This window comes from Brienomyrus brachyistius, chromosome 21, assembly GCF_023856365.1.
Source record: "Brienomyrus brachyistius isolate T26 chromosome 21, BBRACH_0.4, whole genome shotgun sequence".
In the NCBI taxonomy this organism is placed as follows: domain Eukaryota; kingdom Metazoa; phylum Chordata; class Actinopteri; order Osteoglossiformes; family Mormyridae; genus Brienomyrus; species Brienomyrus brachyistius.
In genome coordinates this window covers 19,748,463-19,768,502 of record NC_064553.1, presented here as the reverse complement: position 1 = coordinate 19,768,502, position 20,040 = coordinate 19,748,463, and the positions used below count along the sequence as shown (strand labels likewise).

Sequence of the window (20,040 nt, the reverse complement as noted above, 5' to 3'; positions counted from 1 at the left end):
CAGCCTAGTCCGATTTCTACCAGCCCAGAATATCAGCCAGATCTTACAGTTTTGGATTCTTTGTTTAATGTTTTATGAAAGTTCTGCATAGTGCCTGCATTTGTGTCTGAGTGCATGTTTATGCATCTTGTTACGGTGAGATATGATGAGCAGCGACAACAATAGCTGTTTATCTCAAGGCGTTCAACTTCTTAAAAATGCACAGAAAAAGACAAATCATTAATGGCAATCATTTGTATAACAGTTAATCGTCAACTAAAATTTCATGATTGTGACAGCCCTATTACAGGCTATAACAGATGTTTTGTTTATAAGAAATGAGCTGTCAGACTGTTTCAGCGAACTGTGGAACTCCATATCAGCTGTGAGATAGGGCAAAGAAATCAAATTGTATGACAAATACAATTAGATATAAGCAGTGCATAAGCAGTGCATTTTGATTGCAGATGCTTATTTTGGGGTGTTTTTACACACGCATAATTACTCACAAGCACTTGGTTACACAATGATATCACTATTAGTGCTGTCAAGTTTGGCATCTTGGGATTCTGACAGTATGTGTATGATTTTTGCATGCTGAAGAGTTTGTGAGTTATTGTTTTTAAAATAAATTTAAATGTACACACACGTGGACAAATTTGTTGGTACCGATCCACAAAAAAAGAAAAAGAAAAAACTCTCTCTGGAATAACTTGAAACAGATGAAAGTTTTATGGCATCCTGTTTATTCTATATTTAACATAAATCAGACTTTGCTTTTAATTGCACAAAATATACTGCTGAATCAATGAACAAATGAAAATGGCATGGAAAAAAAGATGGTATCCTTATTTGAATATTTTTGTGGCACCACCTTTTGCAGCAATCACTGCCAACAAACAATCGCTGTACTTCACAATGAGACTATTTGCCAACAGGTAGTTTGGCCCATTCCTCCTGAGCAAACTGCTCAAGCTGTCTCAGGTTTGAAGGGCAGCATCTCGTTCGATGTTCAATGGGATTAAGAACTGGGCTCAAGGATGGCTGAGGAAAAACATGGCCCTGGAGTGTTTTTAGCTGTATGTTTTGGGTCATTATCCTGTTGGAGGACCCATGTCCTGCAACTGAGGCTGAGCTTTCTGACACTGGGTAGTATGTTTCACTCCAGGATGCTTTAATAGTCTTGAGACAGATTCAAGGTTCCCCGTTCCAGATGCAGCAAAGCAGCCACAAAACAAAACCAAACCCGCTCCATGTTTCACAGTAGGTATGGTGCTCTTTTTTTTAAAAAGCTTTGTTTTCCTGTAAACATAGAGCTGATGTGACTGGCGAAAAACTCCAATTTTGCCTCATCAGTCCAAAGGACATTCTCCCAGAAACTTTGGGGCTTGTCAACGTGGATTTAGGCAAATTCCACTCTGGCATTTTTTATGTTTTTTTCTGTCAATAGTGGAGCCATCCTGGGTCTTCTTCCATTATTGTTCAAAACGCGACAGATGGTGTAATCAAAAGATGGTTTCCTTGGCTCTTTTTCTACCATCCACACTATCCTTCTGATCAACTTGAGGTTGCATTTCCTCTTGTGTCCATATCCTGGGAGGTTGGCTACAGTCCTATGAACCTTATACTTTTAAAAAAATGTTGGCAACTGTGGTTATAGGAACAAGCTGCTGCTTTGAAATGGTCTTACTGCCTTTACCTTTAACATGGTTATCTTTAATCATCTTTCTGAGCTCCTCAAACAGCTCTCACCTTTGCTTTCTCTGGTTCATATTCAGTATGGTGCACACAATGATACCAAACACAGTAGCATGTTCTTTCCCTTTAAATAGGCTGAATGTCTAATGAAAAGCTTGAAGGTACCCGTGATACTAATTAAGGTTAAACACTTTGTTTGAAACCTGACTATAATGCAAGGATAAATAGTCTCTTTAGGGGTACCAACAAATGTGTCCATACCATTTTAGCATATCTTTGTAAAATAAATAAATTATTTCTTTTCACAATTTTATTTGTTTACTGTATCACATACTAAAGGCACGCAGGTATACATTTGACAATTGCTTTTAGCTGAACTACTTTTCAAGAGAAATTAAACATTGTGTCAATGAGTTGTAAGGGCACCAAGAAATTTGTCCACGTCTGTGTATATTTATTTACTTGAATATATATTTAACCCAGCAATACCATCAAAATCTTCTTGCCGGGATGTAGTCCTGGGTTCAAATGCAGTAGTATGGCTTAAACAGTCCCGCTATAGTGTGCTGGATTCTAGAAATCTATGCACTTGATGAAGGAATGCACAGTGCAGGGTAGAAATTCAACTGATTTTGCATTGCATCTCATTGTTTTAACCAAGATTATGCTGCAAGAAGTTTTTTTCCCCCAACTAATTTTAAGTAACCTGCAGTGTTGAAAAAAATTCTAGTATATTCCGATTAATTCCCATTTGTTCCCGTTAATTCCTGTGGAAAGTTTTCAAAACTTTGAAAATTCCCAGAATTTTGAAACCCTACCGACACCCCATCCCATCCAGGGTTAACCTTGTACCTGCGATAGGCTCCAGCCCTCAACACCCCATACTACATCTGCAGTCGACATAGAGCGACATATACATTGCAACGCTCTCAAATAATTCAGACATATTTGAAGTACATCACATTTTTCATTACAAGGGCATTGTGTTCCAATTACACGTAAAAACAAATGAGGAATATGCTGCAGAGCTACCAAAATAACATATTCAGATGACAATACTACTTATACCACAGTAAGCAGAGTAGTATGCGTAAAAAACTGCACATTTTTATTAAGTGGGGCGATAGTGTTTTAAACATATGAAAGTATGCTAGTTTGACATTTAAAACCAATCACAACATATGGGTAAACTAAAACAATAAGGGAGAATCAGCCCATCCACTATAATATCAAAATCAGCTTAGCATGTTATAGGTGATAGAACAGCAACAGCATGTTGGCTTGTTAGGAACAGAGAAGGCATTTTAAAATGTATACACATAACTTTAGCAGATTTTTCATGAATTTGGAAGCAGTTTGAGCAGTGTAACAACAGTTCATCGTGATATGCGATTCTCTACCTTTGGTATTTGCAAAACAATATAGATTTTAAACAGATATTATAGTCTGAAAACATGAAGCTGGTTCAACCCGGCAGCTAAATTGTTTCCACAAAGGAACAGACTCATTGAACCTTTAGGAACTAAACTACAAAAACAATGGGGAGAGCTAACGATGGTTCCAGTTTCCTGCAGCAGTGGAAAGATGAGTGCGATGTTGATAGGTTGACTGCTGGTGCTATGGCCAATCTGCTAAGAGGAACAGGAAGTCACAGCAGAGACTTTAGACCTTTCTCTGTTAATTTGACTATACTTAAAAGACACCCGTACAAATTTTTCTTCCAGCATAGGGACTTTAATATCATGCATTAAAGCAATACAAATATTCAACCCATTTAGTTCAATAAATAGCCTCCCTCCCATGTCAGGCTTTTTAATCATTTTTTATTTATTTAAGTTAGTTCCAACCAAGAAATCTGATTGGACAAGACGCATTTAAGTTATCAGAGTATAACCACACTCACATCATAACACATTTCACATCAGCTGTATCACTCTGCTTTATAGGTGTATCTAAAAACTGTTACATATGCCTCATTTCCACCAACATGGAGCTGGTGCTGGGCTGATTCTGTCTTGGTGCCTTCTAAGAACCTGTCAGCGTTTCCACTGGTGTCAAAAATGAACATAGGTGGAAGTGAAAGTAAAGGTTCATATTGTTTGAATATTCATTTTGATCATATTTGGATTTTAAGTTTTTATATGAAATAAATCAAAAAGTGGGGGGCGGCATGGTGGTGCAGTGGTTAGCACTGTCGCCTCACACCTCTGGGACCCGGGTTCGAGTCTCCGCCTGGGTCACATGTGTGTGGAGTTTGCATGTTCTCCCCGTGTCGTCGTGGGGTTTCCTCCGGGTACTCCGGTTTCCCCCCACAGTCCAAAAACATGCTGAGGCTAATTGGAGTTGCTGAATTGCCCGTAGGTGTGCATGTGTGGGTGAATGGTGTGTGAGTGTGCCCTGCGATGGGCTGGCCCCCCATCCTGGGTTGTTCCCTGCCTCGTGCCCATTGATTCCGGGATAGGTTCCGGACCCCCCGCGACCCAATGGGATAAGCGGTTTGGAAAATGGATGGATGGAAATCAAAAAGTGCATCAACAAAGTATTACTTTAAAAGGAGTGTGCACTTATGCCACAAGCTTAAAGTACATTGTTTTTTCCCCCCTGACCAAATTTGCTTGTTTTTCCCAATTGAACTGTACAGGTCACACTAAAGGTGGGAAAAATTTTGAAATGATTTATCATGGTCTCATTTTTTTTACATCACAAAAACCTGGCATTTTAACAGGGCTGTGTACACTTTTTATACCCACTGTACGTGTAGGAGGCCATGCATGTTGGGACATAATATAGCCAGTTTGGTACAGGTTAATCAATTTACAAATCACTGACTGCAGCCAATGAGCAAACACAAGGGCAACGGGCGGCAGCTGGAACAGTCTGTGGGGTCTTTACCCTTTTTAAGCAGTAAAGTTATTAAGGATGAATTAAGAAAAGAATGAGGTTGGAAAGCAGTCCCTACAACAGACTGAATGTGAATCTTATTTTGCTGATATACTCTGAACTTAAATGTGTTCTCCATTTACATTTGGTGTTTTAGATAGCAATATATAAAACAGGAAGTTGTTCCACATTATTAAGCAAGTCAAAGTTCTCATGCAGTATGATCTTTCTGCAGATGAAATACTGCAATGCCTTGCGAAAGGAATGAAAACATTGGACATCGTACTGTTAAAAAATTGTCCAAAATGTTTTGGTATACTGAAGCATTAAGAGTTCTCTTCACTTGAACTAAGGGGCCAAGCCCAACCCCTGAAAAACAACCCCTACCACTGTCCCTCCTCCACCAAACTTTAAACTTTGGCACAATGTAGTCAGGTAGGTAATATTCTCCTGGCACCCACCAAACCCAGACTTGCCTATCAGACAGTCAGAGGGAGAGACGTGGGATTCATCTTCAGCTTCTCCGCCATGTAAGCCCATTCCATGAAGCTCCACAGTTTTGGCTGGAGTTAATAGCAGAGGAAGTTTGGAACTCTGCAGTTACTGAGTCAACAGAACATTGTTGACTTTTACACACTATGTGCCTCAACACTTGGTGACCCTATTCTCTTACTTTACATGGCCTGCCACATTGTGACTGAGTTTCAGTTGTTCCTAAGAACTTCTACTTTGCAATAATGCTACTTACAATTGACCCGGTAATACCAAGCATGGAAGAAATTTCGAAGAAATTGACTTATTGAGAAGGTGGCATCCTATGACACTACCCTGCTTGAATTCACCAAGCCCTTCAGAATGACCCATTCTTTCACAAATGTTTGCAAACCTTACTGCAAAGCTAGGTGCTTGATTTTATATACCTGCGGCAATGGGCCTGAATGAAACACCTGAATTCAATGATTGAGAGGTGTCTCAATAGGCTATTTTTGTTCATATGGCATCATCTGCAAGACTAAAGAAACTGAAAAGTATGCCAAATGACAACAATTGTATAATAACATTTGGAAATTAGTGTAAAACAATGAGAAATCATGTTCTGATGTGCACCAAAGCAAATTTAGACAAAAACTGTGCAGAATACAGAGAGGAACATAAGTAACCACCTAATTGGTGGGGAAATATTCTGAAAATTGACATACAAGTAGGATGTGCAATACAGTATACCTCCAGACCTTCATACCCCAACAAAGACTCACAGCATTCAGGTAAAAACATACTTATTAAGTTTTACATTTCCAGGTGATCTATTGAAGTACTTATAGAAACTGTACTTATAGAAAGCTGGTGAGTTTGGTATGAGGATGGATTATATGGGAGGACCAAATGACAGAGCTGTCCGGGGAATACAATGCAGTCATTTCCAACAGCACCAAATCTAGGCAAATTAACATGAAACATTATTGAAAACATTCTGAAAGATTAATTTCAAAATACTGATACCATTTTAAATGTTTTTCTGATCAGTTTTACCAAAAAAGAATCAAATTTAAAGTGTGTGTTAGATATGCATGAGCATGTAGTTCTCCTCCTAGTCTCGGCTAACTCTTTCCTCTTTTATGGTGGAAGTAGACTCTTTCCCCATGTTTTAATTGTGTTATTGAAGATAAACAATGCATTGTTGAAACACAATGAATGAATCTACAAAACTAATTTGTCTCACATTTTTACTTCCCCAACAATTTACTCGTCACAGAAATTCCACTGACATCAAAATATTAAACAACCAATTTGTTCTTTTATAGGAAGTGTCATAATAAAATCACATAAAACCATCTTTAAAAAAAGAGTTTCCATAAAAAACAATCATCATAGGTTCCAAGGCGATTTGATTTTTTCTATTACTATTGATTAGACGCATCAAACATGATTTCAAATAAAGAATTATAAAGATCTCACGGGCCAGTACTTTGAGACTTCTTTTGGTAAATGAGCCCATAAAATCCCTCGTCCTCTGCTATGGAAAAAGGCTGATCGTCCAATGCAATTATCACCATTATTTTAGTAGTCGTGTCTTTAGCTGTGGTGCTGCTAACTTTCAATATCGATGAAGTTTAAATACCAGCCAACACTGACACATCAGACCAATGCTGACATCTTGGTTTTCAATGAATATAGGCCAATACTGATATTTTAACCAATGTCGGGCATCTAAGGTCAACATCACTTTTTACTTAACTAACTAGTTCACCATCTCAGGGATCTGACCGCTGCTTCCATAACTTGTAAAATGAATGTGACAAAACAGAGACCTTTTCCAAAAGCATTGCAGTGCAAAGATTGTTAGAGACAGCATTCTGCACTACAAAACAGGGGCAAGTTTCCCAAAAGAACTGTGGCTCAAAGATCATCAAGATGCACTTCCTTTATGAATTCATAATGACTCTTATTCTAAAATCCTACAATCCAGAAATTCACGTGCTGGCCCTGCTACTTTGTGAATCAACTTGCAGTGTGTAAAACGCGAAAGCGTGGAATAATAAAGTACAAGTATCTTTATTTTAGAAAAAAAACAGGGATCCTGCAGCTGCAGAATGCTAGGATTTCTGGCAGCTTTGTCATGGACTCAAAGTTTTGTAAACCTGTAACTGCCAGACCCCAAGCAGCAAATGTAGTGGATCCGTGCGCCCCAAACAGCCAGTCAAAAATAGTTTGGACTTTTATATTAAGTATTATTGGCTGGATTTGCTTGACTATTAAAATGCTGCACCATTTTCACTCCTTCAGGAAAGGAAGAAATCTAAATACATGGTTTTCTTCCCTTTTTGTGCACCTGTAATGCCAATTCATAGTTGTAATGTGGCTTGCAAAAATGAAGTTTAAAGTCTGTGACTTTGAAAACACAAGTGTGCAAAACGTTTTTTGCAAACAAAACTTATCTGCACAGGTTGTCGAAACTAAAATATAAGTATGCAAATCTATTTTATACAACCACGGAATTCTGTCATAATAACCACTCCATAAATAGGCCCTTTCTGCAAACAATCTCTGACCACAGAAAAGGTAATTCCAACACCTCAAAGTACCGTACTTTTAGTACTTTCTTGAAGTACCAAAACTAAAGGCAGCTGGTGCACTGGAAAAGCACCCTTTAAAGAGAATGTAGAATCATGGAACGCTCGAGACTCGGTACAATGCAGAAAAACAGTTAACAGTAATTAAGAGATGAGATTACATAGAGGTGTGAATTGAGATTGTGGCTTGTTTTTCATTATTAATTGTGCAGCCCTAGAACACAGCATTTTATTTTTCAATAAGAGGGTGATCATGCAATACACAGGATGGGTGCAAACTATAATCCTCATATTTCCCAAAAGAGTTTTACACAATTACACTGACATGTTCCTTTTACACAATTAAAAAACTGAACAAAAAAAATGAACACTTATTTACAGTATATACACAGGATTAGCTACAATCAACAAAAACTGTACTTATAAATCAAAGTATTTTTAACTATTGGCTCTTTCATCAAAAGTAAACCAATTCCTTACCCACAAAACAAATACAGGCAAACAAGTGATCTCTAGCTGATTCTCTCTCTCTCTCTCTCTCTCTCTCTCTCTCACAGACATACAAACATATTTACACAACACCGTTTAATGGTTTTACAATGGACTTAAAATAGATTGTTGTCAGCAAATGCTGACTTGTATGGTTATCATGTATTACAATGGCACACAGTTCATTCAAGCCATGTAGCCCTGTTCAGTATATTTATAGAACTTCGCAGGTTATTGACAGGTAGTCTATTGCTGCTCTTCCACTGCCAAAGAACTGAGCCATATCCATCAGAATTTTGTATTAGTGATTAATTGTTATTGTTGACACACCACAACACACAGTGCAACAAAATGTGTCCTCTGCATTTAACCCATATGTGACGTCGTGACATAGCAGGGGGAAGCTAATTCAGCACCCTGGAAGCAGTGCTTGGGGGCGGTACCTTGCTCAGGGTACCTCAGTGGTGACTTGCTGGTCGGGGATTCAAACCTGCAATCTTTCAATTACAAGTGCACTTCCCTAACCATTAAGCGACCACTGCCCAACTTATTATTAGGTTAATAATCATGAATGCAAATGTTTATTAGTACAACTCTAAATACAGTTTTCAAGCATGAAGCTTAGTGGTGTTGGGTTAGGGTTAACTAACACTAGGTGGTGTTAGTTTCTTTTGACCCGATTCAAAATGGGTCAGTCCATGCCAAATCAACCAGGGGCTCCATGGGCATCATTCCTGATTTTGATGAAAACTTGGTATTTTGATCCTTATAGAGAACACTGAAAATTCCCCAAGTTTTATTGAAAAATTCTGATGCAGTCCAAAGTTATGGCCCTTTCAAATTTGGGTGCCACGCCCCTTTTTAGCACTTGCGAATCCTGCATGTCATTTGTAAGGGTTTTCAGGAGACCATATCTTCGCTTCTAAGCATGCTAAAGAGCTGAAAATTGCTCTCCTGGTATACTTTTCCCTGCTCTTTCAGAATCATTAAAATTAAGCTCAGGGGAAGCACGTCAAAGCTATGGACCTGCAAAAATCAGTTTTTGGTTCACTTTTTGCGGATTTTGACCCCAAGCTGTGGGGTCACCACAACACCTACATCCAATATTCTTCTATATTTTTGTTATTTCAGGAAAATACTTTAAGCAGATGCAAACTCATTCTAAATAATTTATTTTTTGATATATTGCCATCTGAAAATGGTCACAGGTGAGAAATCCCCCACAGGACCCCCTACTTCGGGGGCGTGGTTGACTGTGTAGATAGTTAATGATGGGAATGAAACTTATACAGTTGAAAGAAGCATATCTGAACTATAAATTCCGAAAATATAACTATCTCAACTCAACTCCTTCAATATATACTCCCAGGGTCAAATATGACATTTTCAAGTCTTTCCATTCAGCTGCCAAGAGGTCGATTTTGAGAATACCCCTTTTGAAATGTGAATCTAATGATAAGGAGCACTGTCAGACAGAGATACTTAAATCAGATCTTAAATTTGAAAAACCTACTAGTAGCATCATTGAATTAATGAGAAGCCATGTTCACAGTTCTTAGATATTCTTTGGTCAATCCATCCTTGAAAACCCTTACAAAAGATTTGCGAGTGCAAAAAAGGGGCATGGCACCCAAATTTGAAAGGGCCATAACTTTGGACTGCTTCAGAATTTTTCAATAAAACTTTGAGAACATTTCAGTGTTCTCTATAAGGATCAAAATACCAAGTTTTCATCAAAATCAGGAATGATGCCCATGGAGCCCCTGGTTGATTTGGCACGGACTGACCCAAATGCATTGCAAAGCGTCTCATTTATTTCTTAAAATCAAAGGTGGCAGTCCTAATGAGGATGGATAGTTAATTCAATGAAATTGTTTGTCTCCAGTTAGCTAAACACGGCGACACCCAACCTGTGCATTATGTGATTAAGTAAAATGCCATTTCATGTTTTGTACTAATATGGGAAGTGATTTGAGTATTTTCGGACTGTGCCATGCACCCTGCCCCCAGCAAATTTTATCATTGTGAACCTGAGGAGGTGAAGGGGAGCTCTGATCTGCTTCATTTCTTCAGATCAAAAGTGGCAGTAAACGGTTGCCCCTGTTGAAAACTTTTTTTTTAATTGTCAGCATCACGTTCTAAGGATTAATTCACCAAGTTAATAATTACCCGGTCCAAGGCTAGGGATACAAGATGAATAGTGCTAGTTTCCGGGATCACCAACCTTTTTGAAACTGAGAGCTACTTCACTGATACTGAGCCATACGAAGGGCTACCAGTTTGAAACACCCTCCTAAACTTATCTAAAGAGCAACAGGATAAAATTCAATTTTAGACACTGCTCACTGGTGAGTTGTGCTATTTTTAGAACAGGTCCGCGGATGACTCATTTGGTCATTGGGGGCATCTAGGTGACCGTGGGCACCATGTTGGTGACCCCTGGTCTAAAGTTTGCCTCACTGAAAACTTTGGCCAGCAGTTCCAGGAGAGAATAGGTATATCCCATCAACAGTACATAATCACAATTGTCAAAATGGTACATACACTGTTTTTACTGCGCATCCACTATATGAATTGAACTTTTTAATAAAACATTGACCTTTTACTGGGTCCCTTTCATGAGATAAGCACTCCAAAATTCCACAAGTAAGGTAGAGGCTATTAAAGAAACAATGAACTGACCACTTCATATTAATGGTTTCATAATGAAGATGTTGGACAAGCCATAGGAGAAGCTATTGGGGGGAGGGGTAAAATCTTTTCACTTAACTGGGAAGAAAGTACTTTTTTTTGCTTTCAAACAAAAAGAATACAGTATATATGTTGATATTCAAAGGGGTGTAGGAATGTTTAGGCTCTGAATTTATAAGTCATGGAAGCTATACACAAAGCTCAGTCTTTCAATCTGTTTATTTAGTAAAAATAACCTAAAGTGTACCTGAAGTATAATTGAAGTTTAGCCTAAAGTATATAAAGTCTTTTGATGGGCTTTTCAGTGAATTTCTACTTTGTCTTGCAAGATGAAGACACATAACAGATTTACGCATACTAGGTTTACTCGTTGTTCCCAGAATGAAGATCAAGCAAGGTGAAGCGGCGTTTCTATGCTCCCCGTCTGTGGAACAAGCTTCCTGAAGAACTGAGATCTGCTAAAACTGTAAGCTCATTTAAATCAGGGCCTAAAATATTACTGTTTGCTGCAACTTTTCAATAAATTACAGCAGTTTAGTCATACATTGTTAGTACAACATAATTTCATTTCAGTTAACTGTTTAGCTTTTAGGTATTTTTAATTAAGTTTTTGTTTTTAAGATGTGATTTAAATCTATTCTATTTAAATGTGTTCTTCTGCCTTTTTAAAGCACTTTGAACTGCCTTGCGTGTGAATTGTGATATATAAATTAACTTGCCTTGTCTTGGTCAAGTTAGGAGCATAGAACCATAAGCTGTATTACAAATTCTCCTTGACTAAGAATGCTGAGCAAAACTGAGAACACTACTCATGTTTTACAGGGACATCTGACACAAGGCTCACAAAAAAAAGTCTTTACAAAATAAAATAAAATAAAAAACATGGTGGCATCACTCAGAGGTGACAATCCCAACTACACACAACACCACAATGGCAAGTGTGTGATAGTTGTACCATGAAAATGAATATAATGAATGTTAATCTTGTATTCAGGTAGGAAAGTATCAGGTGTAACACGATTTGTTAACAATTATACAAAAAAGCAAGTTAAGTCACACCTTTTCTTCTGACAATCTTAAACTAAGACACCACTGACTACTAATTATTACATCATTCAACAACACCCATGGATGACAGCGAATACCCTGTATAGAGCTATACTTTCTGGTAAATAAGAACAACCTTAAGTAGAAAGTTGTAATACAAATCAAAAGCAGTGAATAGGTGTCTTACCAAAGACGCGCATCCGTCCCTGCTGGTGGCACACAGATCCCACAAGAACTCTGTCCACCAAGCGATCCAGAGACAGCCGTCCCTTTTTAGGATTGTCCGCATCTTTGGAAGCATACAGAGCCACCGTGCCGCTGTCTTCTCTATAGTACATTTGTGTTACATGCGATGACTCCATCATTCCCAGGACTTTGCCAGGACAGAGGATAGGATGAACATATGGACTTATAGCGACTACAAAAGAAGCCGACGCCTTTCACTGAAGATACTTTCCTCTCTAATTTGTGCACATAGATCTAATTTTGCTTGTGCCAAATTGAATGATAATTTCATAAATCCTTTTATCATTCAGCAATCTTACCTGGTATCATACACACACACTACAGATCCACCCACTTATAATCTATTCCTCGGCGGCGGAAAGGTCGGACCACCCTGACAGACGCCCAATTCGGGTTGAAACAGTTTAAATTATCCAGCGACATCTATTCAGAAGTTATAAATACTGAAATATCCGAACGGTTTAGCGGATACAGTACATACTATGGCTCCCGTTTGCTTGACATATACTTTTAGTTCCCTTTTATCTACTACCAATGATTAAATAATATTTAAACTTTACTATTATGCCGTGATTTTACTCTAATCACTATTAAAAAATTCATTAAAGGATTAAAAATGCCGTAGGTATGTAAGGTTTGCATTTCATATAATCTAGTGAGTCAACTGGAAAGTTTGATGGCAGCTGCTGCTCATGTTCTACGAGCCCGTCTAACATATCAACAAACTTCACGCCGCTTACTGTAAACTTCCATTCTGCTCTGATCGCGATGGCGTTATAGAAACGTGCAACGACTTAAAGAAAAATCATGAAAAAGTTAATTCCCGATCCTCAATGTCACCAGAATGCTTCCCAATAATGTGTTTCAGTTGAAACAGTTGAAAAAATACCGTCATGTGAATTTAAAAGTCAGAGCAGCTGCGCACGCTTATTTCGACAAAAGACCTCGGGTGCGTTCAGGGAAGAAAAGGAGATGTAAGAGCGGCTCGATTTAATGTCGGGCAGATCCGTGTGTCACCGTGTTACAGGCATACCAATCAACGCAGTGCCGCCCGATCACGCACGCCTTTAGCTTTTCAAATTTCCTGCATAGTCACCAAATCAAGTCAAAGTATTTTTTATTGTCGTTTCAGCTATATGGTACATGCATAATACACTGACAGGAATATTTTCTCTCTTGGTCATTGTGAAAAGTAAAATATAAAAACATAAATCATATTATCCCATAAAACAGTCAAATTTAAACTTCAAGACATACACAAATTCAAGGGATTCAAGACATACACAAATAAGACGTAAAATTAAGTTAAAACGCATGATTGTATGGGATAAGTGTACAATTGGATACTGGAATCGAACAAACAAATCAAAGAGAAATGCAATAAATGAGCATAGGTAAAACATATAATATTACCATTACCAGTTTTTTACAGGTTATCTGAATGCAAGCCACCTAGCCTTTCAAAGTTACTTAACTTTAACCTTTTCATCTTATTGTATTGTGTAACCTTATCTTTTATTTTAATGATTATGATTGTCCACATCATCAAAACCAAGGTAGTTTAGTGTTTGAGCTCTAAGAAATGAACTCAAATTAGACTTGAATATTTATAAAACTATTAATAATTTAAATCTAAGGTTAGGAGGCCAGATAAACACCTAATTTTACCAATAAAAGTCATTTAAATCAATTACTATTTTAGAGACTCAACCACAAGTCCTATAATAATATAACAAAAGAATAAGGTTTTATCAAAAGTTGGACATTGTGAGATGGCAATGGGGCTTTGACGTTACCTCCTCCAGTATCGAGCAGCCTGTACCTTTACTGTCTATGGCTAGCACTGACGATTCACTTGACTTGCATGTGGTAAGTTGCTGTAGGTAACCTGGAAAACCCGGAGAGGTCTTTCAATGGTATATGTATTCTCATATTGATCAAGTGGAATGGATTCTTTCACGAAGCAATAGAAATAGCGCTGGGTGAACTAATATTTTATGTTAAATGTGGGGGGGGGGTCAAAATGGATAATTATGAAATGTTAGGGGGACACGTCCTTCTCACATGTAATGGCAGCGATGCCCATGCCTCTACCTATCTGATATGTGGAGGTTGCAGAGAGTGAAGCTGCTGACAGTTTCCACTCGAGAGCCATCAATCCACAACTTTCATTTGTCACCCTCACGCTGGGGGTGAAATATGCTCCAGCATATTTTTGTAATTCCTTTTTGTATTTTCTAGGCACTATGCTGGTTGGGTGCATGGTCGCATAAACTGCTCAGGGATTCTGAAGTTGAATGTTTTAGACTGTTCCTATCTATCTATCTGTCTGCTGTCTGTCTGTCTCTCTACACACTCAGTCATTTACCACACACTGCACATGCCGCTCCTCTGCACTTTAACTGTACATTCTTGTTTCACAACTGCGTACACCTTTGCACAGACATAGATGTATCAAATGTTTATGTTTTATATATTTACACTTATAATTTGATTGTTTAATTTATGTCATACTACGGCTGCTTCGACAGGCTTTGCACACAAGCATTTCACTCATATGTATAGTACCTGTGTGAAAATCTAAGCAAGTATAATTTTGTTATATTTAGATAAAATACCAATTTCATTAATAAACTGACTACACTGCAATAAATGGCCTGTGAAATGTAAGAAATTGTTTCTGTTGTAAGGCAAAGATAACCTAAAACTAGCAAAATGTGTTTTTAGTCAATTTATTGATGAAATTAGAATTTTGTATTTTATTTCACCTTTTTGAGATGAGGCGGACCCACGATGTGTGCAGTATAATAATTACAGACCTAAACAAAGTAATAAGACTGATATTGTCAAGCAATGAGGGACAGTGTGGTATATGAAAATTAAACAGATTTTAAGCTTGTTTGGCACATGAACTACTTCATCTGCAAGGAGGCCAAGCCAGATACAAAGCAGCAGCGTGTCCAAGCAAGAGTTATGTTGGGAGAGGAGAGTGACCCAAGATGTGTGTAACAGACTAATTACAGGCCTAAATAAAGTAATAAGGTTGATTGTGGAGAATAAAGGTGGACAGAATGGAAAATGAAAAATAAAAAAACATAAGGTTCTGTACTGTGCATGAATAAAACAGACACATTCCTTAGTGTGTTCTGTCTGGCTAACAGTCTGAAAGGCTGCTGATGGCTGCATATTCACGGGGTGGGGATGGGGGGCAGTTACAATGACGTGTAAATGTGTCATTAACATCTCTGCTTGACCACAATGAAAAGATATATGTTTGCAGGGGATCAAGGTGAGGTTGCTTTCTTAACCTAAGAACACTGAACTGGTCAAGCAGGGTGGTGGTAGTATCATGCTGTTTTGCTGACAGCACTTTACATCACTACATTGCACAGAGGATGGAATGATAAAGTAGCACTGTATAGATAGATTGGGAATTTTTTGTCATAGTACCAGACTCAGAAAGAGGAACATAAAAGAAACATAGCATAATAAGTATTTACTGTAACGCTTTGGAGTCTGAGGCCTTTCACCCACTTTCAAAGTAGTCTGACATGCCTTAACATTTTACAGTTTTTCTGAATTGCTAAAACATTTCCTAAAATCTCCTCTCCTTTAATCAATCCACTAAGCACAAACCCTAAAATTCTAACTAAACTCACAAAGAAATGAAAACACTACCACTCAAAATAGTTGTTGGCATGCAAAGTAGAAACTGTAAGACTATAATAAAAAAAAGTATGGTCGTCTACCAAAAATATTTGTATACTGTACAGTTGTTACATATTAGTTATCAGTCATGTTTGCCGTATTCAGTCCTCCAGAAAAGTTACTGTAAAGAACAAAGCCAAAACATAAACAAATTAGAGGCATATTAAAGTAAAATGTTGTGCAACTGCTAATCCAGATTCACGGAAAGAAGGAATCCTTTTTGTGACCCATTTGTACCTTGACGTCGAAATTCAGCTCCTATTCACCTGGTGAAATCAGGTGAGATACCTGAAATCAGGTATTGTAACGCCACTGCACAAAATGAAAGTCTAAGCAAGAATAATTTTCTTATATTTAGACAAAATCCCAAAGATGGCTTAAAACTAGTAAAATAATCTGCCAGTGCAATAAGATAATTAAACTTGGTAAGATTTTCTAAAGGAAGACAATATGCTTACATGCAAGAAAATTATTCTTACTCATCAGATGTGTTTTAGTCAGTGTGAATTTTGTATTGAATTTTTACTTCCCCTTTTGGAGATGAGGCAGACCCAAGATGCATGCAATACAATAATTACAGGCCTAAACAAAGTAATAAGACCGATATTGTCGAGCAATGAGGGACAGTATGGTATATGAAAATTAAAGTTATCATACTGTATTTTTCAGTACTTTTAAAAATAAAATAATCCCTATGTATTTTTTATTTCTGCTTTTTTTTTAGTTTCGAAAGTACATATTACTCTTCTGCTTCATTTGTAGCCGTTTATTTGAATACACCGTGTGCTTGGGAATTAACACAATCTATTAAAACTTAGTCTTTATATTTTTGTTACAAACACATAGCAACCACTGAAAATACTGTTTTGTCCTGTGAAACGGCCTCGGGACAGTGTGAAAGGCTGCTGATGGCATCAGCTTTTCATATTCACAGCAGGAGGGAAGAGTTAAAAAACCACATGTGAGTGTGAGAGTGAAATCTGAGCTCCAGCATGCAGGGGGAATACTGGCCATTGTTTTGTGTGTTTGGGTGTTGGGTAACTAACCTAAGTTTATCAACTTGCCCATAATGTGTATAACAGAGTGAGGTGACCAGGTTGATTGTTTTCGTTGAATCCCATTGGCTAATGGAGGTGGAGCTCACAGCACCTTGACCAATCACGAATGCTTGTGAGAACTTGCCCTTTCTCTCACACACATAGATATATACACATAGATATCTTACTGTGTCTCTTAAACAACAATAAAAAAATCACAATATAAACATTTCTAGCCAAAACTTTTGAGCTCTGAAGCTTATCGACATAGGGACTGGCTACACAAAGGTGAATGAGACATTCAAAAAATCGTATGAGGTTTGATTACTAAAGTGTTAGAACTTTGAAGTGACTTTGGAGTCACCACACCTTTGCATACTGTCAATGGCCCATCAGTCTGGGATGTCTGTCACTGCTCCTCACACTAATCAGTTTGGAAAGGCAGTGTGAATTTTACAGTTTTTTTCAATTGCTAAGACAGATACTGCAATACTGAAGTTGCTTTCTCAAAACTTTTCATACAGTCACCACAACATTAGCTTATGTGGGCTAAACTGTTAAGCATTTTGCTTTGCTTTCATACAAAATGCAATCAATAACTAAATTCTTATCTGTATTTCTTTATTTATTCATTTATTAATTATTGTTCATTTTAATTGACCCTGTATAGCGTCACTATACGTCCGATTTTCCCATGACACATGCTCTTTTTGGGCTCCTGTGCAGGATAGTTTTTCAAAAATCTGTGGTTTGTCCAGGTTTAGCGCTGCCATCTGTATGACCCAATATTGCAAGTTACAGGGCAGAGTGAAGGAAAAGGCACCAGTTTTAATATACGGCAGCCACTCAGTATCACACCGCGTTTGCAAGGCTTGTGCACACGTGTACATTAAAAATCAAATGATATGCACATCACTACAAGTCACATTGCTCACAAGTGACATGAACTTCCAGAAAGTTTCCAGAAGTTGATGTCACTTAAACATTTTACACATTTAATTTGTGACATTAACTGAGGGACAGAGCGTCCTCTTGTTTGTCTCAACAGATATGATAATCTTAATCCTGCACATAGTATACAATATTCTCTCAAAGCACAGATTTGTGCCCTATCCTGCCCACGACTGGTTTGTAGCTTCATATAGGGCAAGCAGAACAGCACACTGAATAGTGATTGCCAGACAACTACATCAATACAAGTGCCCTGGGCTAAATTAACAGTCCATCTATCTGTTTTGCAACCATTAATCTAGTCAATATTCAGTCGGTGAAGATATCCACTTAGTGAGAAGGAAAAAAACTTTCAATATGGATATTGAAATATATGTTAGGTAGCGCTGAGCAGAGGGTTTTTGAGAGGCAGGTGCTCATTTGGTACTCTGTATCTTTAAACTCACGCAAATTCAATTAATTAATGTAGAAAGGATAGTCCATGAGTGCAAGTCAAAGTTAAATTTATGGCTCCAAAGAGATCTTTTAATTCTAGGTCGGATTTATCTGACAAAATTGGAAAGTTTGTCGAGATGCATTTACCCAACTTATTCTAATGCTATCCCGAATAAAAAAAATAAAGTCCATCAACAAAATGAATCTGAACTGTATTTTGAGGAACAGGCCTCACTATATGAGCAAAAGTTATATGGTTAAAGAAATAAAGGATGGTGGTATGAAGGTTATTGATTTCGACTGCCTTAATGGAACCTTAAAGACTATGGAAGATTATAAGCACAAAAATTCAAATGGCAATTCATTTTGCAATTGTCAATTCAATATTCAACCAGAGCATGCATTTGTCATTTCAATATTTAATCTGTGCATGTAATTTGAAAATATATTCTGCAATCGGCAATTCAATGTGCAAAGTGCTTATGAAATCCTTAATTAATTTCATAATGTTTTGAATAAAAAATAGAATGACAATTCACTGAATTGCATTTCGTTTTGCCATGGGCTTTTTGCCTCTTTATTCAAATGGAAATTCATTTGGCAATTGTCAATTCAATATTCAATCAGAGCATGCATTTGTCATTTCAATATTTAATCTGTGCATGTAATTTGAAAATACATTCTGCAATCGGCATTTCAATGTGCAAAGTGCTTATGAAATCCTTAATTCATTAAAAAATATTTTGAATAACAAATAGAATAACAAATCACTGAATTACATTTCGTATTACCATGGGCTTTTTGCCTCTTTATTCAAACGGCAATGGCGTCCCCGGGAATTGCATTGCATTGCATGTTCGGGAGAAAACTCAATTTGCAATTCCCAGCTGTCAGACCGCTCATCAAGGTGGACCTTCATTAACGACGTCACTTCCTTGTTTAGGGCCTCGCTAGCATTCAACGGATTTGTTTGTTTAGTTGGAATGATTAATGGCGGCAGAAGAGCTTGCAGTAAATATTTCTGCCTTAGCAGATGACATGGAAATTAATCGGGTATCAGCAGTAGATGCGTTTGATAGGTTGTTTGTGTTGTCACAGAGGGTAGAGGAACTTACAATCTTAACTGGACTTGATACGAGAAGGGTGCAAAATAATGTAGCTCAGGCGTTACATCAAGTCACGCAGTTGGTTACCCTCTGTGACAACACAAACAACCTATCAAACGCATCTACTGCTGATACCCGATTAATTTCCATGTCATCTGCTAAGGCAGAAATATTTACTGCAAGCTCTTCTGCCGCCATTACTCATTCCAACTAAACGAACAAATCCGTTGAATGCTAGCGAGGCCCTAAACAAGGAAGTGACGTCGTTAATGAAGGTCCACCTTGATGAGCGGTCTGACAGTTGGGAATTGCAAATTGAGTTTTCTCCCGAACATGCAATGCAATGCAATTCCCGGGGACGCCATTGCCGTTTGAATAAAGAGGCAAAAAGTCCATGGTAATACGAAATGCAATTCAGTGATTTGTTATTCTATTTGTTATTCAAAATATTTTTAAATGAATTAAGGATTTCATAAGCACTTTGCACATTGAAATGCCGATTGCAGAATGTATTTTCAAATTACATGCACAGATTAAATATTGAAATGACAAATGCATGCTCTGATTGAATATTGAATTGACAATTGCCAAATGAATTTCCATTTGAATAAAGAGGCAAAAAGCCCATGGCAAAACGAAATGCAATTCAGTGAATTGTCATTCTATTTTTTATTCAAAACATTATGAAATTAATTAAGGATT

General features: G+C 37.6%; 1 protein-coding gene and 1 long non-coding RNA gene across 3 annotated transcripts in view; one reads left to right on the top strand and one right to left on the bottom strand.

Moving 5' to 3' along the window:
- rasal2 (RAS protein activator like 2) overlaps positions 1-13,048 on the bottom strand; it is a 66,091-nt gene extending 53,043 nt beyond the window's left edge. For both annotated transcript variants that reach the window (XM_048990139.1, XM_048990140.1), the window contains exon 1: positions 12,043-13,048. In XM_048990139.1, the coding sequence (XP_048846096.1) occupies positions 12,043-12,220 (178 nt within the window). In that variant the 5' untranslated portion in view covers positions 12,221-13,048. The remainder of the gene's footprint in view (positions 1-12,042) is intronic.
- The window catches only part of LOC125717175 (uncharacterized), a 52,759-nt gene continuing 36,556 nt past the window's right edge, over positions 3,838-20,040 (top strand). Inside the window, exon 1 of the long non-coding RNA XR_007384489.1 lies at positions 3,838-4,038. This is a non-coding gene — a long non-coding RNA (uncharacterized LOC125717175). The remainder of the gene's footprint in view (positions 4,039-20,040) is intronic.